The sequence below is a fragment of the Polypterus senegalus genome, chromosome 17 (genome assembly GCF_016835505.1).
Source record: "Polypterus senegalus isolate Bchr_013 chromosome 17, ASM1683550v1, whole genome shotgun sequence".
Classification (NCBI taxonomy): domain Eukaryota; kingdom Metazoa; phylum Chordata; class Cladistia; order Polypteriformes; family Polypteridae; genus Polypterus; species Polypterus senegalus.
In genome coordinates this window covers 98,704,911-98,730,895 of record NC_053170.1, presented here as the reverse complement: position 1 = coordinate 98,730,895, position 25,985 = coordinate 98,704,911, and the positions used below count along the sequence as shown (strand labels likewise).

The following is a 25,985-nucleotide window of genomic DNA, read 5'->3' as shown; positions in this document are numbered from 1 at the left end:
GTATAGGCAATGGAAACTTCTGCCTTAAAGAATTTTCATTTGAGGCAGAGGGTCAGGACATCAGCTCACTACTCATGCCCCATCATTGACCTCTTGTAACCCCCTCCACCACTTTACTTTTAAACTTGCATTGAGAAAGACTTTAAACAAACATTAAATATATATAAATATTTATGGCAACCTGTCCATTAGCTCCCATGTTGCTGCAGTCAGCAGAGATTTGAAAGAAGGAAAATTGGCAAAAAAAGTTAAGACTTTTCAGAAAGTACATATTTATAATAATAAAAAATGAAATGTTTCTGTCTGGAGACAAAAGAATGAGTTTGAGCTCTTTTTGCTTCTTCCAGAGGCCGTTATAATTCATGTCTTCGGCACGCTTTATGACTAATTGAACATGTTATGATTCTTATTATTAATAATGTTTCTCTGCCACGCCTCCGCACACAATGTTTATGTGCAGTGTCATCAGGATCAGAAATTATTTTGTTTAAAAAATTGAAATCTTTGCTTAAATTAACTCGGAAATTCAGAACTTCTGCCTGCTGTCAAAGCAGCCAGTGCTGGCGATCTGCGCACAGACTGTTGCCTGTTTTTGTCTAAACTAGAATTGCTGAACTGTAAATCAAGACCCTGTCCTCACCCAGGGGGAGGTGGGGTGGTCCAGTGGTGTTAATGTTAAAGTTTGGACTATCCTTAGAATTTATTTCTAAATCTTAGCACAAAATATAGCAATGACATCATTACAGAAATAGTGTGGCCATTCTAAATTAATGGCTGCACAGGAGGATTTGCCTTCTGGATGAAGCAAGGATTTTCTTTGAGCTACTACTGTTTGATTGGCCACATATCATTTCTCTACAGAATTATCAGTTTTATATCTGCCTGGCATCAAACATTTCACAAATAGTTGGCCTGTTTATTACACATGTGTACAACACCGATCTAACTATATGGGGTACGGTGATGCATCTTTCAAATTGCTCCTCATCTGTTTGTCCCTCAATTTAAATACTTCTAATGAAGGAACGACTTCTGCAGCTTCAGTTACCTCTGCCTTAGAAGGCACACTTTAAAAATGCCTAACCAATCACAATAACTTAAGGACACTGTGGTGAACTTTTTGATAATTACACATGTATTTATATTACAATGCCTTGAGTGGGAAATGAAAAGGCTACCTGAATGAACTCAACTGTATTTGTTACAAACGAGAATACATTTTAATGATCACTGAGGAGAAGAATGGCGGGTTTATTTAAGGATTGCAGCTCACCATGTCAAATAGTTATGTTTAAAGAGCAGCAAACCAGTTTCCTCCTCAAGTAGATTTAGAGTCAAGGGTGCAGAGCCAAGCAGTTTTGTGGTGTTCGGGTCTACTATCCATATGGTGAGCAAATGATGACCTTTAGGAGGTATTAGCTTTAGACCAGTCAAATACTATGATCTTTAATATGCATATACAAATCACTAGCACTAGAGGAGCTGTAGGAGTTTTCATTGTGGGGTTCCATTGGGTGCTTCAGTTTCCTCCCACAGTCCAAAGATATGCAGGTTAAATGAACTGGTGAAGTTAAGCTGGCCCTTGTGTGTGTAAGTGCATGCGTTCACCCTGTGATTGACTAGCACCCTACCAAGGTGTTGTTCTTGTACATAAAGATAAGTAACAAGTAATTAAATGTGTATTCAGGGATGATGCTGGTCTGTTATTAATTGAGCATATCAGCACACCTATTGGGAAGGGTATGGCAAGTTTTTCAGAATTTCAGCTCATGCACCACAATATGCCTACAGTAAAATATTAAGCATATTAAGATGGTGTAAGGAACAAGAAGTTATTGTTAACTAGCCTGGCCTTTCATTAACTGAGCACGATGACAACTACTGGTGTGCTATTGTACATCCTTCACATCATTAGTTCACTATAGTAAAATGTTTACGTATAACAGTCACTGTTAATTAGAGCAATTTGAGCTACACTACATAATCATAACATGTCGTAGGTCGCCACAAATTATATGAAGTTGTTTCTTTTTCCATTTTCTGAGGTTTACTTTTTATTGTTTTGTTTTTTAACATTTTTTTTTAAATCAACGTTTCTTTATTGCTATGATAAAACTCACTGTTGGGGCTGTAGTTATGTGTACATCTGTATGGTTATATGTGTGTGTGTGGAACTGTGGCAATGTGTGTGTGACATAATGGAAGCCATTCTACAAGAACGAGCTCCATATACTCTGACGATTATTTTATCACAAAGTAATCAATTCCATTGTTCAGCACTGTTCCTACAAACTTGCGCGATGCTGCAAAACACAAAATACATTACAATATCTAAGCAAGAAATAATTCACCTGAAAACCAGTGGGATTAAAAGGCATGAATGGATAAACCTGGGGAGATGCCAGCTGCTGACCTATGTTCTCTCTCAATTAGAGTCTTAAAAACAGCATATTACATCATGGAAAGGGGGGTGGGGGTAGCAGAAGGCACACTTGCTTTGTCTTCCACTAAGAAAGCAGTGAGCGTAATATTTCATTTTTGTGCAAGCTGCCTGGCTCTAAAGGAATGTTTAGATCACACAAGTCCTTGCATTCCTTGAGTTCAGACTCATAGTGTGCTAAGGCGGCTCTGATCGGACGATGAAGCCCAGGATTGTAACTAAATAATATTCCAGTGTGGATTAATCATCAGCTGGTTTTAATACAGGCTTGTGCGTTTTTCTGGCTCATGCAGCTGCTTGGCAGAACAGTGCATTGCATACTTACCTATTTACCTGCCACACATTTTGGCAGCAGGCCCCTTAACCCAAAGTGAACGTTAAGCCTCAGTCATAGGATTGTGCCACTTTATATTTGGTCCTTAACTTTATTTTAGTAGTAATTGTGAGAAATTCAAACTCTTACAAATGTACTGTTAAGAGCTACTTGTAACGGTTTCTTATTCTGTGTAGGTATATTGAAGATTGTATGATGAATAGACTAGTACAGGTCTGAAATGGAAATCCCAGATCAGCAGACAAGCTAGTCCCAACTGGTGTGCAAAATGGCCATTAAGCAGTTTTCATTTAGTCTTGTAATCAACTTGCATTTGGGGTGGCAGGTACTGTACAACCTCCACCATATGATTCAGAGTGCTGCTCTGATCCCCGATAAAATCCCATCTGCCTGTGCAACTGACTATAAGTATAGAATAACACAATAAAACTTGAAGTCAAACAAAAGTGTTCTTATATTGCAAGTTCAATTTAAATAAAGAGCACAAAGAAACAATACCATCAGACAGTCACTATGACTGAAAAGAACTTCTTTCCAAAATGAAATTAATGCATTGCTAGTGGTTTGTTTCTTGGCTGGCACAGAAAGCACAGTCTAGCAAAGGCAAATCAAACGATGAAACTTTTGTTAAAGAAACAAATAATACATTTTAGTCTTCAGTTCATAGAAGGGAACCAATTACTTTTAAAGACATAACATTTCTTATCATTTTTTTTTATTAATTCCTACTCATTTTTTATGGAGAGAGTTTTTCCTTTATTTGTTAGGTAAACCACAGACAAAATCTGTGACACAACTCCCAGCTCTGATCTACTGTATCAACAGTTGTCACATTTGTAGTGGCAACTTGCAAGAATTAACCATCCTTGTATATAAAACAAACACAGCTTTGTTATATCTCAGCCAGGGTTCTTCACCTAGCTAGGGGTTCAAAGTCTCATTTTATGCCATTTTGTTCTTTGCTGGGCCATTTATTTATGTTGATGTTACTTTTGTTAATTATCTGCTGTGTTTTCTATACCTGTGACATGTTCTGTGTGTTTTGTGGGTGACTCCCCAAGAAGCAGAAACACCTGCCAACCACCACCAAGAACAGCCCACCACCCTATGAATCTAGAGCATCTTCCAAAGTTCCTGGTGGGTCATTTTGAAAATACTAGGGAGTGGGGAGTTCTTGTGCTTTGTGTTGAACTGTACTTTTTATGTATATAAAATAAAAGTTTAATATAACAAAAAATATTCTTCACCAACAATGAAGCACTGTGGATTATAAAGGGAAAAGGATTTGCCCTAAACAATAAGGTAATCCAATGCAACCAAAGTCCCAGTACAGCAAGCTAAAAAAAGAAGTCAGAGCATTAAATCAAAAAATTGAAAAACTATCCTAGTTGAGCTACAAAAAGCTTGATGTCCCCAAATCAATGACAAAAACAAGGATTGCAATATTTAAAAAACACATTTTTAAAGAAATACAATGTGTACACATCAAAATAGTACAAAATACACTGAACCTGCTAAAGATCTGTACAGTCATTGTATTTTTTTTTAATAGATGCTTGTACTTTTTACTTGGTGAATCATGGTGGGATAGTAGACATTGCTACTCTACCAGCTCTAAAAGGAATGAACTTAATAAATATAGGCCTGGACCACCATTGAGACTTTCTTGAATTTTTCACTAGCTCTGTGCTTTCTGTCTACATAATATAAAATGGACATTTAATCCATTCTGTAACATTGCACCCTCCACACAGACCTGTTAGACCCACTATGCTAATCCATCAAGCAGCAAGAACAACATTCAGCCAGTTCCCACCATTTCCTACATAACTATAGTTTACATTAAGAGAAGACAAACTCATATTAAAGAAAGACCAAGTGAAAGGACCCCGCTAGGGGATGACACACTCACCATTCTTCCTCTCTGTTAGTGGTGGCAACTGCTGGTTCACCTGCAAAGTGAGCTCCTGCATTTCATCTGCCACAAAGTCACACTTGGAGACACTCCCGACACTGCTGCACTGAACCGAGTTCTCGTCTTGGCTGTTGCTCTCTTTTTTGGTAACGCCATTCATCACCGTTTTGTTGGGAGGACCCTGACAGACCCCTGGGTCTCCTCTCTAAGAGATCAAGGGTTAGAGCGATGGGGAAAGTGAAGACAAACTGTTGAAAAATAAACATTGAAAATATAAATCAATAAACAAACAAATTATCTGAGCTACAGTCAAAACTAGTTGACTAAATGTTAGATGAATTAAAAAAAAAAAAAAAATCCGCTGAAAATCTGTCTTAAAATTTTGAAAAAGAATGAAGGATTCATCTTTTGTTAGGTTTTGTTTTCCTTTTTGTTTCTCTTGTGTTCTATATAGATTGACTTTAAGGTTATTTATTGCATAAGTTCTGGAAATTTTATCTGCTTCATTGTGTATTATGTTACTTTCTTCAGATAAAATTAATAAAAAAAAAAAAGTAATAAAGATACACCATCGTAAGGAGACTTGCATTCGCTATTGATGCACTACTATGGTACCTGTTGTGGTTCTGTGTACTACTCTCATTCTTGCACATACTTTTTACTTTTGTCCCGACTCTGAATCTGAACCCTTGAATAATTTTTATCATTATCTATTAAGAGTTTCATTACCTGCCATTTTGGTTACAAATTTTGTTCACAGACACCACCATGTTGTGGAGTAAGTTGTTGGGAGGAGCAACCATTGTTAGCCACAGCAACTGGAAGATGCAGACGTCATGGCTCATTATTTAACAAAGTGACCATCAACTTTCAAGCTCGTTTATAGTAGAATAAGAATTTCCAAATGATTATTTTGATAATAGGGTTTCTTTAGGGGTTAAGGTTTTTGCTCCAAAATTAGGCATTAGTCATTTATGACCTTGAGAGTGCATACACAGTATTACTGTAATAGGGTACCAAGGTAACACTCACTATCTGCTCTTTGGGGCACAGGAGGCCTGTTGACACTGGAAACCATTACACAGTGCAGAAGCACCATGAGTGGGTTGACACAGCGGACTGCTATTTAAAATTACAAAGGGATTATAGGTTTAGAAATCTACAAAGCTATCAAAATGTTTAGCTGCTACAAGCCAGTTATCCCAATAGTACATTTTCTAATATGTATGTCCTGCTTAAAATACAGAAAGCCAAAAATATTGTGATGCCCCTTATTATTATTACCCTGTGTACTTATACTGAAACTCGAGGTCAAGTGAACTGTTGACCTTATGCTCCACATTTGGTGTTTGGCCTTCCTGAGCTCACTTTAGGACATCCGAATGATGGCTTGGCACAGGTACCACCCTAGTCAAACTCCCCACATGCCTCTGTCTTCGAACGAACTCTTTGGGGTGGGGGGGTTGGGGGAGGAAGAGCCAAAATTGTAATTACATTTCTCTGCTATAATGTCAGTATTATAACACACAGCACTATCTTTCATCTATGTTAACAATTCTGTCTCAGATAACAGCTCTACAAAACTACAAGAATGGCCTACACAGTCACTAAAATTATATTGGCTATGTGAATAGGGCACTTCAAATGATGAGTTACTCATGTCAAAAGACAACAAAAAAGGACACAGATGTATACCAGTAACCACAAAGTGTAAAGTTTTACACCAAAATCAATCACTAGTGTTACTGACAGGTTATCCGACATGATATCCGATATGGTGTTCCACAAGGCTCTATCCTGGGTCCGCTGTTATTCTCAATCTACATGCTTCCGTTAATTCAGATTATCTCGGGGCACAACGTGAGCTACCACAGCTAGGCTGATGACACACAGCTGTACTTATCAAAAGCACCTGATGACCCCGAGTCTCTTGATTCACTAACACAATGTCTGACTTGTATCTCAGAATGGATGAATAGTAACTTTCTCAAGTTAAATAAAGAGAAAACTGAAATCTTAGTGATTCGCAATAATGGATACAATGAGGCTATTAGAAATAAACTGGATACATCAGAATTAAAAGTTAAGACGGAGGTAAAAAGCTTAGGGGTAATTGTTGACTGTAATCTGAATTTTAAATCGCATATTAATCAGATCACTAGGACAGCATTTTTTCACCTAAGAAACATAGCAAAAGTTAGACCTCTTATATCTTTGAAAGATGCTGAGAAATTAGTTCACGCATTTGTTTTCAGTCGACTAGATTACTGCAACGCACTCCTCTCAGGACTACCCAAAAAAGACATAAATCATTTACAACAAGTGCAGAATGGAGCTGTTAGAATCCTAACTAGGAAAAGAAAATCCGAACACATCTCTCCAGTTTTGATGTCAGTACACTGGTTGCCTGTGTCATTCAGGATTGACTTTAAAATTCTGCTTATGGTTTATAAAGCCTTAAATAATCTCGCCCCATCTTATATATCAGAATGTCTGACACGTTATATTCCAAATCGTAACCTTAGATCCTCAAATGAGTGTCTCCTTAGAATTCCAAAAGCTAAACTTAAAAGAAGTGGTGAGGCGGGCGGCCTTCTGCTGTTATGCACCTCAAATCTGGAATAGCCTGCCAATAGGAATTCGCCAGGCTGATACAGTAGAGCACTTTAAAACACGGCTGAAAACATACTGCTTTAACATGGCCTTTTTATAACTTCAATTTAACTTAATTTAACTTAATCCTGATACTCTGTATGTTCAATTCATCATAATAACTATTCATGGTGGCTCTAAAATCCGTATTGACCCCTACTCTCTCTTCTGTTTCTTTTTTCCGGTTTCTTTGTGGTGGTGGCCTGCGCATAAAATAATAATAATGCATAAAAAATGTATAAAAAATGCTTTCTTAGCTGGAGGTGCTCCTCATTTTCTGTCTCAACCTGTGTCTTAGTAATCTTTCACAAAGCAAGAGCTTGCTGGCATATATGTTGACAAAGGCACAATTACAGGACATCTAACTGATTAGATCCATTCTGTTAGAAAAGAATTGCAGTGACTGATGTGATAAAATTAAAACTGAGTATTTTCATGGGTTCTGCTTTTTTGTTGACAGAAACATAACTTTTATTAGCTAGGAGAGCTGACAGCTGCACAAAACATAACATAAGCAAACTAGTTATAAAAGTTGGTGGCGCACATGCACTGTCCTTCCAAATTGTGTACTGTATATTTAAATGAGACCCACAGCAACCTGGTGCTAAAGCAATACAAAGGAAAAGTAGTTTTCTATAAGCAGTGGGACTTTACTATTGCATTTTAGTTTCAGTAAAAGGCTCTTTGTGTAAATGTGTATCAGACCTTATTCTGTTTATGCCAAAGACAACCATACTTCACTGCCCCTTTAAATACCCCAGGGTGTGCTTTAATGAACACAAACATAATACTTGGAGATTCCTTTCATTCAGCCAGAAAAAATGCCACAAAAAAGTGTGTGAAAAATGTGTGTGTGTGTGTGTGTGTGTGTGTGTAGTAGGGGTCTATGCAAATTTGCCTTCTTGAATTTAAATATCTGTCCATTATTAACCTATTTAATCCAGTTCAAGGTCACAGAGGCTAGAGAGTATCCTGGGATCATATTTTGGAAAATAGGGGAAAATGGAATATCAGGGGGAACAAACAATGTACTAAAGGCATGAATTCCAATCAAACTAATCTTTCTAATTAGTATTAAGCCCCTGTGACTACTGCATTTGAAAATTTAGAATTTTAACAGCTTATAGCTCCATTTTAGGACAGAACTCTAAATTCTTTCCTTCAGAGTTCTAAATGCGTATGACAATTTTTGTGAACTTCAGAGCAGTGGTTTGGCTTTTTGCTGTTCTTTAAGTACTTTGTCCTTTAAAAGCTCAAATCTAAATAGTTGGAATTCACTCAATCCTAATCAGCTCTTAAGACTAAAGAGTACAAGTTGCCAACAAAATTTCACAAGAATCAGTCCATTCATTCTTAAGTTGCAGTGTCCACAAAGTTTTTTTTACTACAGACACACATCTTTCTGAACTGCTGAAAACAAGTTCTAGGAGTACCAAAACCAGAATTTCAATTTTTTCATGAAAACAATTCTTTCTCAATATGTCTCTCTCTATTATATATATCTACTAATAAAAGGCAAAGCCCTCACTGACTCACTGATTCACTCATCACTAATTCTCCAACTTCCTGTGTAGGAAGAAGGCTGAAATATGGCAGGCTTATGCCTTACAGCTTACTTATAAAAGTTAAGCAGGTTTCATTTCGAAATTCTACGCGTAATGGTCATAACTGAATCCTACTTATGTACATATATACAGCCATAGGCTGCAGCTCGGTCGCCGTGTGAGGCGGAGTTGCGTCCCCCGTCACCACGCCTCCCACGTAGTTGACTGCCTGCCTATATTGCGTCCCCCATACCCACGCCTCCCACGTAATTGAGTGCCTGTCCATATAAGGCCGTCGGTCAGCAGCAATCCTATAGACACGCTGCCGCTAAATATTCGCAGGCAAATCAAAAAGTTAATACCGGGAATGCCTGTTAAACATCTTAGATTCACGAGTAGCAATTTGGGTGGCGAGATGTCTATCGAGGTGATCACTGTAATATATTTATGTGTCATTCAAATGTATTATTATCAGGCATGGTTTAGGCACCTATGTCATCAGGAAGGCACCAGAAAAAGGGACCTCAAGGTTACTATTGTGGAAGTTAATTTAGAGCATGGATGCCGTGAATGTAAGAGCTGTAATAAATAAAGTTCCCCTGCATACTTTAAAAGAAAGTCTCGCCATCATTTCATTTTTCACAATTTGTGAAAACAAGGCATTGTCATGGATTTTGTTGGAGAATTGACTGGGATTCTCTTAACCTGCCAGAAGAATGGTAAAAGTTCTGACAGCACGTGGAGCTGAGGTTTTCTGGCCCACTAAAAGGCAAAGAGGAGAGTGAAAAATGCAGCTACCTGCTCCTGTGGACTGGGGAAAAAGGAAGAGACATTTTTAACAGATGGACTCTCACCCAGGAGGAAGCCAAGGTACTGAAAACTTATGACCGTTTTGAGGTATTTGTCATGCCTAAAACAAATACGATATTCGCAAGAAGACGCAGGGTATAAACGAGACTTTTGATCACTTTGTAACGGAGTTAAAATTGCTGGTGAAGGACTGTGCTTCTGCAAACGAAGATGAAATAGTCAGGGAGAGACTAGTGTTTGGCACAAACTCAGCGGAAGGGCGAGAGAAATTTCTAAGTGCCGGGTCTGAGTTAACATTAAATAAAGCCGTGGACATCGCAAGATCGCACGAGATAGCACAAGCACAGCTGAGAACCTTCGATGCATGTACTCCGAGCGGCTCACGTGAACTGACTGTGAACACAGTATGCAGACATCAAGCAGGAGCTCCAAAGAGCACTGAACAAAAAACGCATTACAAAATTGAGAAGGCAGCAAAAGAATATGTAGCGAGTGATGCATACAACCATATTCATAAGTGCAGCTACTGTGGAAACAAAGCACACAGTGGAAAAAGTCAATGTCCAGCTAAAGGAAGACAGTGTACAAAATGTGGTAAATTGAACCACTTCCCTAAAGTTTGCAGGACTGGGAAAGGTAAACCCGTGCACGCAGTGTGTGATGCCTCAGATAAAGAGGAAGACGAGCTGTTTATTGATGCAGTAGGAAAGGAACAACCCTCTGAAGCTGAACAAGCCTTTGCAGACATATCAACAGGAAAGCAAGGTGTAAAGCTTAGGTTTAAATTAAGTTCATAGACACGCTGCCGCTAAATATTCACAGGCAAATCCACAACTTAATACCGCGGAATGCCTGTTAAACATCTTAGATTCACGAGTACCGATTTGGGTAGTAAACACTTTGATGAATGAAACCGTTATCTTTACAACTTACATCTCAATCATTCAGAGCACCTGTAGGGTGACCAGTTGATCGTTATTCAAAGTAGAGACCCACCATCAACTGGAGCTGACATGTAACAACATCCAGGTGTAGCACCATGTTGAGTCCATGGGCTGATGAGTTAAGGCCAGGGGACCAAACTGCTATTATGCTGATGAATCTGATAGACTTACCACATTGGTACAATGTATGCCTTATTAATTACATTTGTATTTTTAAGGTTTTATCAGCTGCATATACACATATTGTATGGTCCCTGAAATGAGCTGGTGGTCCATTAATGGTTAATTTCTCTCCTGAGCTCAATTATGGGGGATTTGGCTGTAGCAACACTGAAGTGGACCAGGAAGGTATGAGAATATTATATTGTTGTTAGGTGTATACACCCTTTTTCAACTGCATAGTTGGAATTTGCAGGGTTTCCCAGTGTTTTGGTAGGTTTGGAAGGTTAGGCTGATTACTAAACCTAGGTGCCGTGTCAAGAAATTGGTGGATGACTAATCTCTTTGATGGGCTGGCGTGCCATATGGGGTTGGTTCTCATTTTATATCTAAACTGGAATAAGCAGGGTCTGAAAGTAGATGGAATATATGCTATACTCTTTCTGACTCCGATAGTCTGTTTAACGACTACAGCTGATCTACTTAGACAGGCATTATATAATAACACATTTCATTCCATAGCTTAGAAATGGCTTTACAAAAATGTCTTTTTTTATACAAGTGATTCACCTATTATGACAACATAGCCTTTCCAGCAGAGGATGGATCGGCAGGATACAAATCGATTAAAAATCTTGTAAAACCAGACATTTCAAAGTCACTAAAGTGGGGGGTGGTGGGCTATCATAATAGACTGCCCTCCACCCAGTGGTACTGTAACAATCCCATCTGGTGCTGACGATTAAACCAATGAACTGTAAAGTGTTGCACTGGCCACCTGGTTTACAAGTGCAAATATTTACAATAAAGCCCTAATAAATATTCAAGAACATGGTTATACAACTTTTGTGAAAAAAATTTTTTAAACAAGTTCAGGTTTTCCAAAATTCACTCAAATTTATGAAGTGTGGATTTTCTTTTTTTCCCCATTTGAAACACATGCCGATACCTTTTTGTGCTGTGTCAAGACCAAAAGGAGAAGATAATGAAGTATTTATCATGAGAAATGTCCAAGTGAAGAAATCTTTATTAAACACTGGAGCAATATCGGCTCTTTCCAGTGGAACATTCCAGGTGAACTCTGCATGGAAAAATCTTTTAGATTACATTTGTTTAGAGTCTATAGCCGTGCACATTGCCAGCTGCTTGATCAAACCCAGAACACAAGCTATTGAACATAAACACAGATTTCTTACATATTGCATGGACCCTGAAATATTTGCTCATAAACAGAATTTTTCAGCTGGCCGCTCACCTCTGCCTGCTTGTTTATGGGCTTATTAATGCAACCGAAACTTGAAAGATATTTGGGCCACTTGTCACTGCAAAGCTCCCTGTATTTAGATTAAAATAAAGTTTTTCGGTTGACTTGTATTTAATGAATGGTGAGGATTAACTTGGTGACCCAGGCCTGTGTGAATGCTTATTAAAGAAGAACAGCTCAGCGTGTCTTTCTGAAAGGAGAAACTTATTTATTTAGAAAAGGCTTGTGAAGCAGTGGGTCAGATTTTTTCAGGTTGACAGTGGCTCATGTCTGGAAGTTTTAAATGTATTTAAAAACCTCTCTGCCCGGAGACTTGGCTTTCATGATTGCCACTTGGGATGGTGTATTTCATCTTAATGGGATTTAATGCTATAGGCTAGAATTATGGTAAATAAAGTGACATTAAAATGGAGTTTTGGGTTTGCAAGATGGTGTACAGTCCCAGATTTAAATTGCAGCCTGTTTTGTGTTATTACGTGTATGGGATTTGTAAATTTCCTCTATCTACATGAGTTTTCTCCTAGTAGTCTGGTTTTCCTCTAGTGTCTATGGGTGTTAAATTAACAAGCATTTATAGACTGGTGAGTACATATAAAAAACAATAACCTCCCAAATGCATGTAAGAACTTCTGAAGAGCTGTGATACAGAAGGTCCAGCTTGCTGTGTCCACAAAAGGAACATGGTGTATAGAAGTCTGTTACTGCATTATTAAAGGGAAATGCATCTTAAAGAGAGAGAAGGTCTGTGTTTGAAGCAAATCTTATATAATAAATGTTTATGCTTGGAAGCGTGTGTGTCGGTCTGTCCAGCCCGTAAGTGTGAGGCGGCCTGGAAGTGCAAGGCTACAGCATGAAGCTCAAAGAGCCAGCATGGCAGCCCCAAGTTAACGAGTTGGAAGAAGACAGAAGTACGAGGCTATAGCATGAAGCTGAGATAAAATGAATCTATCGCCAAAGTGAAGCTGTCAAGGAAAGACAAACGAGAGAGAAACTCACTTAGCCGATGATAGACAACGGGGGTGAGCACATCCACAAAACGAAACCGCTGACTCTGCATTTTAATTTTTTTTTCTGACGATGTCATTAATTTCTGGAAGCCCAGGCTTTTCTTACAGCATGGGCTTACACAGCCAGTTATCTCTCATTATAAAAAAAAATCTTGGAAGGGAAACTAGGGAGATGAGACGTAATCTTCTCAGATCTCTTGGGGAGACAATTTGACGTCCCGCGATAGACACTTTAACGTTACTCGACACAACGCAGTAAGACAACATTTAAAACAAGTTCACGGACATCTAACCTAGCAGTTGTTGGAATGTTTTTGGCAGACACGCTTCATGTGCTCACAGCTCTTAAAACAAGGACAAGCAGAAGATGCAGCTCACCAGCAGCAGCAAGCCAGCAGATGACCCAACTGCTACTCATTAGCTTGCATGAAGCTCCCACTTCACAACGCGAGCGGCAAAGACGCAAAGTGGCAAAAGGACAGCTGCTGTACAGGCTTTTACATGATCGACGCGCAGTGCAACAAGCCGAATATGCAGCTCGCCAGCAGCAGCAACCAGCTACCAGATGATCCAACCGCTTCTCCTTAGCTTGTGTTCAGCTGCCCCCCACCCCCAAGAAGCGTTATATGTCCTGCAAGAAAGAGATTTAACCACACCCAGGGACGGAAATAAAGGACAAGTACAGCATTGTTTTTACAAAAGTTTTAAAGTAAAAGTGAAAATAATGCATATGTAACAATTCCCATGAAAATAACAATCTCTTTAAATTGTATATCCAGTAAACCAAACCCAGGGGTGGGCGAGCGAAGCTCCCGGGCTAATAAAGATTTTTGTTTTTCTGATGGCTGGTCTGTTTCAGGTGTGTTCTGAGCCAGAAGAGCATGGAAGAGTCCCCCCCAAAAACATCACAATACATATATTTACACATACATATGTAAACATACATTAATGCACAAGAATATAAACTGCTCAAAAAAATTAAAGGAACACTTTGAAAACACATCAGATCTCAATGGGAAAAAGAAATCCTCCTGGATATCTATACTGATATAGACTGGGTAATGTGTTAGGAACGAAAGGATGCCACATCGTTTGATGGAAATGAAAATAATCAACCTACAGAGCCCTGAATTCAAAGACGCCCCAAAAATCAGAGTGAAAAATGATGTGGCAGGCTAGTCCATTTTGCCCAAATTGAATTGCAGCAACTCAAAACTGTATGCGCAGCACTTTGTATGGCCCCTGTGTTCTTGTATACATGCCTGACAACATCGGTGCCTGCTTCTAATGAGATGACAGATGGTGTTGTGGGGGATCTCCTCCCAGATCTGGACCAGGGCATCACTGAGCTCCTGGACAGTCTGAGGTGCAACCTGGTGGCATTGGATGGACCAAAACATAATGTCCCAGAGGTGTTCTATTGGATTTAGGTCAGGAAAGTGTGGTGGCCAGTCAATGGTATCAATTCCTTCATCCTCCAGGAACTGCCTGCATACTCTCACCACATGAGGCCAGGAATTGTCGTGCACCAGGAGCCACTGTACCAGCATAGGGTCTGACAATGGGTCCAAGGATTTCATCCTGATACCTAATGGCAGCCAAGGTGCCTTTGTCAAGCCTGTAGCGGTCTGTGTGACCCTCCATGGATATGCCTCCCCAGACAATCATTAACCCACCACCAAACTGCTCATGCTGAATGATGTTACAGGCAGCATAATGTTCTCCATGGCTTCTCCAGACCCTTTCACTTCTGTCACGTGCTCAGGGTGAACCTGCTCTCATCTGTAAAAGCACAGGGCACCAGTGGTGCATCTGCCAATTCTGGTATTCTATGGCGAATGCCAATCGAGCTGCATGCTGCTGGGCAGTGAGCTCAGGGCCCATTAGAGGACATGGGGCCCTTGGGTCACCCTCATGAAGTCTTTCTGGTTGTTTGGTCAGAGACATTCACACCAGTGGCCTGCTGGAGGTCATTTTGTAGGGCTCTGGCAGTGCTCATCCTGTTCCTCCTTGCCCAAAGGAGCAGATGCTGGTCCTGCTGATGGGTTATGGACCTTCTATGGCCCTCTCCAGCTCTCCTAGAGTAACTGCTTGTCTCCTAGAATCTCCTCCATGCCCTTGAGACTGTGCAGGGAGACACAGCAAACCTTCTGGCAATGACACGTATTGATGTGCCATCCTGGAGAAGTTGGACTACCTGTGCAACCTCTGTAGGGTCCAGGTATCGCCTCATGCTACCAGTAGTGACACTGACTGTAGCCAAATGCAAAACTAGTGAAGAAACAGTCAGAAAAGGTGAGGAGGGAAAAATGTCAGTGGCCTCCACCTGTTAAACCATTCCTGTTTTGGGGGTCATCTCATTGTTGCCCCTCTAGTTCATCTGTTGTTAATTTCATTAACACCACAGCAGCTGAAACTGATTAACAACCCCCTCTGCTACTTAACTGACCAGATTAATATCCCATAAGTTTCATTGACTTTATGCTATACTCTGATTAAAAAGTGTTCCTTTAATTCTTTTGAGCAGTATATATTTGTCAGTATCTCAGTTAGGGACCAGGGCAGATTTAACCATGAACTGTGACATCACAGTGCACCATAATTTTGGGAATTACAGGGGAAATGCATGTTACCATGAGCCAGAAATGTTGAACTCTAACACATACAATACCAGTGTGCAAGGCTTCCTGGTACCTGAAGTGGTGACCCCCACATCCATGAAAAGCACCAGCGTCCTATTAACAATATATCTAAGGGAAGAGGAGGTGGGTATCCTTCCAGCTTCAGATGTGTATTTTAGAGTGCTACAAGTGTCCAAATGCTACAGTGCTACAGTTCTTTCTTTTCTAAGAGATTTACTAAATGCATCTTTGAGTTAATATTAATAGCCTGGTAAGTGCATAAAGTACACGAGTTTCAGAAATTTGGCTCAGAAACACTTGACCAGGGCCAGATGCCCTGTGCGTCCGCTGATTATTACATTCTACCGCTGTTTTCATCTGAACTTTTTTTTTTAGGCCACCAGTTGTGCTGGAATGTAGCCAGTCAAGATCGGGGAATGGAAGCAACGTGTGCTTTGAAGAGTTCAGATTTTGCAAATGATACTTTAGTGTAATCTTCTTAGCTCTGTAAAATTCCTTATGATGATGATGACGACGATAAGGTTGTTATTGCTACTTTATGAAATAAAGATTGACTAAATGGTTGAGAACCATGACAATCCAGTTGGGCTTTTGAATAATGCAGCCACTGAAACAGGTTCAGAAGAAGTACTTTAGAAGGTGCACTTTGGCACATCCCATGGAGAAGGTAATGATTATGGTTTATTGGGAGAACACCCAGCATATAACCTGGAGAACCACATGACAGTTTTAGTGGACAGTCTAATCAGAGTGACCCTCATCATTTATCTGTTTTTATGTTCGTTATTAAAGGAAAGTGAGTGGAACAGATGCAAACATGTTTAAGGGATGTGATAAAAGAAAGAAGAAAAAAACATAACCAATACATCAAAGCCAAAAGGCAATGCAAGGTCGAAAAAAATCGAACGTCGTCAATATTTAACCCATTATTTATTCTTCTTCTTACAATTTATTAATTGAGTCTTTTCTTTTTGTTCAAATGGTCAGACTCCTAGGTATGGATAACCACCTCTCCTATAGCAGTGACACAATGACACAGTGGTAACATGAACCTCAGACTATCTGTCCTATTTTTTCAGGAATGCACATTATTCTAATGGATAACATGGTGGTGTCCACGCTGAACACCATGAAAAGGTAAAACAATTCAAGTACACATATAACAATCAATACTTCAAAAAATAAACAACATGAAATCCATAAATGCTCTAGTGAATTCCTGGAAGGAACTGAGACTCCATGACAGTCTGCATGTGCTGTGACATACTATCAATGTGGGATGCTATACAAATGACAGAACACAAACATTCAATTGTGATAACAACTACAGAGCTGGCTGACTGGGCCAACTGGGAAATCGCTTATTTAAGAATACTGAAAAGATGTACAGAAAAAATGGGTGGAGAGTGTCAAACTTAATGATAAAAGGGATATGCACACCAAAAGCATTCAAATCAGGAAAACGGAGCCACCATCCAGTAGTGGATGATTAGCACACTGCATTGATGGAACCGGGCTTTCAAAGGAGACTTCATGTTGTTTGTGGAGAACATGGACAGAAAACATGCTGAAGTTGTCTGACAACAGTGTACATCCCGTGTGCTTTGTATTGCTGCCCTAATAGTAATGACGAGTGTTATTCAATTCAGTTTATTTTTGGATAGTCTTCATCACCGAACGAACACAGCCCCTGGTATCCAAATCCATAAAAATCCATCTTTATATTATTTAGTGCCTTTCCATAATATGCAGAAGTTAATATTCTCAATCAACGGAATGAAACAAGTCCTTCAATACAAACATTAGTTTTCTGGCCACCTGTAATATATAAAAGAGAACACCAAAGGACATAGCTGTAAATCAATCACTCTAATTCCTAATCATGGCACCAATGAATGGCAATGAGTTGTATGTTGTATGTACTCTGTACATATGACAATACTGATCCTCTAAACCTTAAATCAATATTTATATAACACAGTGGCTTTTTTAATGACTCTCAAACTGATATTCTCAAGCACATGTAAAAGAATAACACTGGCGGCTGAGAAATGCAGGAAAAAGCAAGATGATGCATAGAGAAGTCAAGTGTGAGCAAGCTTAATTTAGGTTCAAAACCTAAGAGTTTAATTTGAAAGACTCAAGCATGCCAAAACTATACCATATTTGCACATAAAGGCCACGATTTCAATAAAACCTTTATTTTTTTCCTGATGTTCTTAAGTTCAGTTTCACAAGGCAGATGGAATCCTGTTAAGAAGCAGGGAAAATGAACATACTTCACACATAAACAACCTGTCGGCTATTAAAGTAAGTCATTCACTAAGCATGTTTGATTTCCCTATAACCCTTCCTACTTCAGAAGTGACTAAAAGCAGACTGATATTTTCATTTTGTTTGTGGCCTTCTGTGGCCTTAAGAGTGCCATCACACTTTTGTATTCTAAAGCATCAGGGGTAACCAGTATGTTGTAAGGTGCCAGTATCAGCCGCAGCCAAAGCAGCAGGAGCCTCCCAGTCCCCTCATCGCCCCCACTACAGCAGTGCATTGTTTCAGCGATCAGTCACTGTCCTGTGAAAGCCTGTGTCTAAAACCTGCCTTATGTCACTTCTCATAAGCAAGTGTTATGAGATTTGTTTAAAAGTAAATAGACATCTGAACAATAAAAGGATCAGGCGAGCTCACTCCCCAATTGCGTTACACAAGCTGTTATAAAATTACTTTTTAACTGAGCATTTGGCAAGATTTAGGGCTTTTGCCATTCTGTAATAAACAACAGGATGGCTATATTGAAAATATTTACTTAATCTTCTAAAGTGACTTATGGCAACATTGGCTACTAAGAAAATGTCATGAGTGTTATGGCGTCAGGTGCCATAGATTGTATAAATATTCCCGGTACACTTGTTTATAGGAAAACCCCATCTGGATTTGGCTAAAAAGAGGCCGACATGCCAGTGACCCCAGGTTTTTCTAATGGAAAAAGTAACACAAGTGTTTCTGGAGCTGACTAAATGCAGCTCTCAGCAGGCAAGTGACAGAGACAATGCCAAGGGAACAAGCCATTGTCTATATGTTTCACACCAGCAGGTAAATAGAATTGGGCAGGTAACTGATACCCCATTTTAGCAGCCTTCTTTAGATTGCTGAGTGGGCGTTTAAAAACGTATCCATCCTTCCATTTTATAATACTCATTCAGTTCAGGCTTGGTAGACTGCAGCCTATTCCGGAAGTACTAGGCACAACACAGAAACCGGCTCTGGACATGGTGCCAGCCCAATGCAGGGCTCATTTGCTTACCTACACACTCAATTTTTCTGAGATTCCAAGTAGCCTAACATGTCCAACTCATTCTGTACCCATGTGCTTGACTTTCATTTCTGTATGGTAAAACTCACTTAATATTTATTTTATATTACATTACATTACATCACATCATGTGAGCCTTCACCAAGTGTTTTGCAATATAAGACAAATTTAATATAAATCAGCTCGTGGTTATATAAAATTAGGGAAGAAAAAACAAAAGTAAATATGTCCTGCTGCCTACACAGGTAGGATGTAATGCCAAGACAATGCATGGCACCTTCATATTTACACAAACACCCTCACATACAAAGCAAGCTTAGACCATTGTACTAACATTCATTTCATTGCGATATGGAAAGAATACCAGTGTAAAAAGACATGAAAAATACACACAGGCAATGTCTGATTCAAGATCAGAACCCATGACTTTGGTACTGTGAGACAGCAGCACTAACTACTGTGCCACCATGGTACAATAAATAACAGGATAGTGGATGTGTTTATTCACTAATGTATAAACCCACTTGATTTTATTACAGGGTTAGAGTACAAACCTTTTAGTGCTAGTCCATCTGGAGGAACATAGCATCTCACACCATCTAAGTTAGGGGCATCACCTAACCTGCACTAACAAATGCTTCTCAAGCATGGTACAGTAGCACCAAAAATCATACTCATCATCGTGTTCTGTCACATGTCAATCTTCCTTACTCCAAGAAGACAGTAAAGCTAAGCAGTAAATTCAACACTGGTACAATAAAATAATCCTAGACGTTTGGTTCTCCATATTGGGCAGCTTTCATCAGATTCCTTAAACATGACAAATACAGAACAAGTCTTTTAGTCTTTTTAAATAAATTTAGGTACACAGCGTGTGTGTGTCTCAATGACAGAATTACTCCTAGAGTACAGTTCATACCAAGAACAAAACAAGCCTCAGGTGGTGATGAAGGCGACTTGACATTAAGTGAAAATAAGAATATTAGTTTATCTTAGAATACACCCAACAAAGACAAAAGCATATTAGGTATCAGACATTAATGATAGTGTGAACTTACAAACTGGCATGAAATCAAGAAAACATTAAGGAAATTGAACATAGTGACCAATAACCTTTATTATATACCGTATAGCACTTTATTACAGTCACAATTGTCACAAGGCTCCTCATATTACTTGTGTTTACAAATTCTTCTAGCAGGTGCAGTGGCTCGCTCAGTGTCAAAGTGATTCAGTGTTTAAAACTGTGTAAACACACCATTTTATATAGCACCTTTCCCTCCTAAGGGTCTTCACAGGTAAATTATAATGGTTTTTATAGTCCTACAATATGAAATGACTCTGTTAAGATCACATCTCAAATTAGCTGAATGGAATGAATGTGGCCTTGTAAAACGCATACATATGTGTTTATTGGCAACTCTAAATTGTTACAGTAGTGAACATGGAGGTGTGTGTGTTTGTCCTATGGTGGACTGGCATCTCATTCAAGGAGGTTTCCTATTTGGTGTCTAATTGCCACTAGCTGTCAAACCCCAAAGTACACAAACAGGATGGAAAATTGACATACGGCTGCATGAACCTATCCATAGGGCAGATCCTTTCAAGGTGTTTGTTATACAATCTCATTATAATATGTCTTTACAGGTATTTCCTTATTTTACAAACACTGGCAACTGGAGTGAAGTGCAAGAAACTGAACACTTACTGAGTACAGCATCATTCCATAAAGTACAACTTTGTAAGATGGTTTAGTTAATTAAAACTCATTATGTTAGTCACAATTCATCAAACATTTGTCCCATTTGTTTTCTCAACCCACTCTTTCCATTATTTTTCACTTTATTTTCATAATAATTTTGGCTGTATGGAATTCAATTTGGTGCAATAAAATATCAATACAAACAAAATATAAAGACAACAGTGATCATCCTTCCTTTAATGTCCACAAATGACCAAAATATGACTATAGTGCTCAGACATATTCCACAAATGAGTTTATGCATGACACATTAGGTCAACATGTTACAAGGTTGTGTCTGCTCCAATAATATTTTGCTACAACGGCATAAAAGAGCTTGGCATATTATTGTCACCAGTTAATCTTCCATGTCTGTTTTTTGACATGTGGGATGAAACTGGAATATTGATAGAAAATCCACTCCAACACAGGGAGAATGGGCAAACTGCTCATAGCCAATGACAAACCCAGGTCACTGGGGATCTGTACCAGGAGCACTAATTACTGTGCCACTCATTGCAACACCTTTTAGCTAATAAGAGCTTGAATGAATAGAAAGCAGATGGCACCTAAAGAAGTGCATGCTGTATCGCTCAGGGCTTAACATGCCTCCACATTCCATACTGGTAAATACAGAGACAAAAGTGTGGTTTTAGTGATGACTGTTTAATACAACAGCCACGGTGATATTTGAAAATTAAATTTGCATTAAATACACTAAGGCAAAAAGCACAGTTATACAAAACAGATGCCCGAGTAATGTGGACACCTTAACTGCTGGAAGGCCTTTGTAGCCTGGTTGTTTCAGCTACAGAGAAGAGCAGGTTCACACTGTCTTCTTTTTAAAGTGATACACTTACATCTTTGCTTTCTTACAGTGATGCCCTCCAAGTTCCCCAGCTCAGCAGGTGTAGTTAATGCTCAAAAGATAAAGGATGGTTACTTTAGCATCACCATAGAGACTTTAAATCAGCCTGTAGCTATATCACTAAATCAAAGGTAACAGATGCCATTAATCACATATGGGATCATCTACTGCTAACACATATGAAAAGTATTGACAACTAAATCATAATAGTTGCCGTAAAAGTTAAGCACACTCAAGAAGACAACGATCACCTAGGACAGGTGATGGCATAAGGTTTTACAACCTGTCCGCAAACAAGTCTGTCTGCCAGGATGGAGGTTCACTGGGTGGTGGACGACCAATGGTCTTTTATTCCTTTAAAACACTAAGCAGCTATTCAATATTCCACTTAGCCCCCTCCTCCTTCCTTATTAATGTGGAGATAATTAAAGCAATACCATATGGACATTTAGTTTAGACTGCAAAACCTCCCAGGGATTTGCAAAAGCCATTACTGTTAAAAATCTCCAGTTCAGCTTACAAAAGAACTCTCTCTTGAAAATTGTTTGTATATTTTGAAAATCACAAGTATTTATTTAAGGAACAATTAGCCAAAAGCATATAAAAAGACATTAAGAGTGATAAAAATAGGATCAGACGAGAAGAGGAGCCGGGCTTAATACCCCGGGGCCATCCTAGTAAGCGGACTGGAGCCCCGGACATGAAGCCTCTGCTTCTTTTAATAACTTAAACGAGGGCATAATTGTTATTTTCTTTAAACCATTACTTGTTTTCGGAGCATCTTCTCCAATTCTGGAATAGGGATACAGATGACTTGTGATTAGCTCTGCTATCACTTATTGCCTTGTCGTTTGCCAAGAACAGCAAAACGATAATAAGATATAAGGCGCCATGGAATCCAAAAGAAAGATCAACCCCAAATTAAACAGAGCTGGAGCTGGGCTTGCTTCAAAGAGGAAGAAACATATGGACACAGAAAAAAAGATAAAATCCAATATAAGAAAATTATCTCAAATGGTTGACTGTGCCAGTGTAAGTAAGATTGTGTGTGTGTGCGTCCTGTGATGGACTGACACCCCATCTAGGGTTGCTTTTCACCTTGCAACAAGTGCTGCTCTGGGTATGCATCATCTCTTTGTGACCCTGAGCTGAGCCTCATAAAATTTCATTTTCATTTAATGCATAATAGCTTTCACTGTACAATCAGTAAGTGCTTTGTAAGGTTACTAAAATGTAAGTGATATTTTCATTGCATGAACCATCAGTAAGAAAATGAAATGAAAATGTAGATGACAATTTTAAAAAGACACCTTGTTTAATGATTTTTATGGCAGGTCTTTGGAACATATTATAGTACTTGCTATGTTATTTTCACTAGTTTGCCATGTGTTGTGTCATTATATTTTGCTTCATAAACAAAATAAGAGAAAACAAAAAAACACAGCATAATAAATAAGTAAGGATCATTTTGTCATTGAAAGGTCATGGAAGTTAAGCAGAATCACAAGGATGTAGCCAACAACATACTGTATTAGACAACAATTCACTGCTGGGAACAGACATACACATCAACCCATAGTAGGAGAGCAGGGCCCAGGAGGTCGGAGACAGAAGTGCCAGCCACTGCACCATCATCTCATGAAAAATGGTATCAATTCATTTAATTCTATACAATGCTTTATGTGAAGAACCACTCTGGGATCTTCATTAATTAAACTAAAGGATAATCGTCAGTATTTACTTCGTAGCGAATCTTGCAAGCATCATCACAACAAAGTTCATAAAGTTGTCATTAGCAAAAACTTTAAAAGTATTATTGTATATTAATGTAATTTAGGATCATGGGAAACCAAAGATAACCTAGGCACAATAAAAGGAAATAACCCTAAACGGGAAAACATTTTTATTTTAAAACATATTTATTCATTTGTTCTATAAACTTATTACTGCTTAGTTTCCACAGATGCTAAATTTTATGTATTTGGAATGTGTGAGGAAACGTGGGGAAAATACATAGTGAAACAGGGACAATAAACCCAGAGCTCTGCACCTATGAGGCATAGTGTGAACTAATGAGCAGCTGGACTACCAAAAACAGAAGTATTAACAGTGTATAGTCTACACAATCTGCATTTAATGTATAAAAAAAAAAAACAGTACAAGACAAAAATATATAATACAGAGCATGGATAGGACAACATACTGTACCTGATTAATCTACTTCAGGATCACAGAGAGTTGGACAACATTGCAGGGCCATTCGGGCATACACTTAACAAAGAACTAATCTGGAATTGTCAGTCTATCTTCATGTGCTTATAATGTGGTAGGAAGACAATATATAGCAAGTACTGATAAAAGGTTTATTTTTTATACAATTGAAATATAATTTAATAATTCTGTTAACATCACTTTATGTAGACATGTTTCAGATTCACTACTTTACCAAAGCATATTTTAATGCCCATAAATTTTATTGGCAGCTTGAGATTTTGCTCCGGTTTCCTCCTCTGCCCCCATAATGATTGTTGTATCAGTAACGCATTATACCTGGGTCAGTGGGGTGGCTTAAAAGTCAGATAGTATTATACATTATAGTACTGTATAATAAAACACACACACACAAACACACTCTCACTCTCCCTTTTCCCTCTTTCTGATGCCTTTGAATCTTGTAGCCATTTTTCTCCTTGTCTCCCCAGCTCACTTTCTCCAACTCTTGCGTTCATACGAATGCTATCCTTATCAGAAGAAACAAACTGTCTGCTTCCCCATTTTAAACTTTGGCTAAGTTTACGTAATAGTTGATGCAGCACACCTGCGGCAGTTTACAATGGGTATAAACAACCTGCTTAGGCTGCTTAAAAAATGCAAGGTCATGAGATTCTCCTATGGGGTGCAAAATCAGGAAGAAAAGAAGCAGTTGTGGATCTAACAAGCAATAGATATATTTTCCAAAAATTTGCTTTTAAGTTTTACAGTACTCTGCTCGATTATTTAAAAATAATGATCACCACAAATCTCGGCAGACATAAACTAACAAAAAGAGTGTAAGCATACCATTTAGCCAATACTAATAGGGGAAAGGGAAGGTCAAAACCAAGTGAAAGCTGAATTAATACTAAAATGAGACCAGTAATGACTAATACATATGAAGGAAACTCTTGAAAAGAAATGAACAAACAACGCGTATACGGAAGCGATCTCCAGGATGGCCTTTTATACCCACAATTGTCATGTGTTTCCAAGAATATGTCACTGACTTCAGCTTCTTGCAATGATTAATTAAACAGGTCCACAGATCTCCATATAACAGAGCACCATTTTGCATGAGGTGGAACATGTACAGTACTTATACTGAATTCATACTGTATGTTCCACTGCTGTTCCAGAAAGGACTCTTAACTGTAGAACAGGAAAAAGTTGCTTCTAGAGAGTTTATCCTACTAATACTACAAAACTAAAGGTTGTTGTGATATTTCTTACAGCATAACTCGAATAGTCAAAGTAAGCAAAGGTATTAGATGCCATGCTGTCATTTCTGCACAGTAAATTTTACTGATGTAAAAAGTAGAATCCATTTACTGCAATTAAAGATTACACAAAGGTCAGTTGCACTTTGTAAATGAGGGGCACACAGAGGCTCAGCTTTTTTCTTTTTTTTGTTATATATAAACTTTCCTGCTAACCCTCCCTTCTTCATTGCCCACATATTGCAATCTGATAAATAGATCAAAAGCTTTATCCTTCCCTCCATATACTTCCCAGCCCTCGGCCTGAGCTTGTTCCCATGGCCTAGGGAAAAAGCACAATCAGACTTAGGAATTGATATGATCTAAGATTTAGCATTTAAAGGCAACAACTTCACCCATAACCTGAAAATCACTTGTAAAGTGAAACAAGGCTTCCATTACTGCTGAATGCTTGGAAAACAGTTTAAATAAATGTTGAAATCACTTCATCCAAGACATATACACATGGTGGAGATATTACACTTTGCTTTGCTCCAGTCTGAAATTCCTCTTGAAACGATGAAATCTTGCAGATCTAACTTTTTAGGATTTCTCCACCATATACTGGCAGTCATTATTTCACTTTGCTGGCAGAGTTCCATCGCAGACATCCAAATGGCACTTATAAATACAAATCCATGTATTGTACAATGAGTAGGTTACCAATGGTGTGACTTTCAGGATATAAATACACCAGGCTGCTTTCAGACTTGGTGACCCAGTCACAGTAAATCTATTTGGCATTGGACCAGGGCGCACAAAGGAATTTACTACTATCCTGTCATATTTCTTTTCTAGTTTCTTTAAAACAAACACAGAAGTAAGTCTTCTTTCAAATAAAGG

At 38.7% G+C, this 25,985-nt stretch overlaps 1 protein-coding gene across 7 annotated transcripts in view; it reads right to left on the bottom strand.

The window, feature by feature from the left end:
* myocd (myocardin) overlaps positions 1-25,985 on the bottom strand; it is a 209,576-nt gene that overhangs the window by 91,684 nt on the left and 91,907 nt on the right. For all 7 annotated transcript variants that reach the window (XM_039739177.1, XM_039739181.1, XM_039739182.1 and 4 more), the window contains one exon: positions 4,687-4,937. In XM_039739177.1, the coding sequence (XP_039595111.1) occupies positions 4,687-4,849 (163 nt within the window). In that variant the 5' untranslated portion in view covers positions 4,850-4,937. Of the gene's footprint in view, positions 1-4,686; positions 4,938-25,985 lie in introns of those variants that run through there.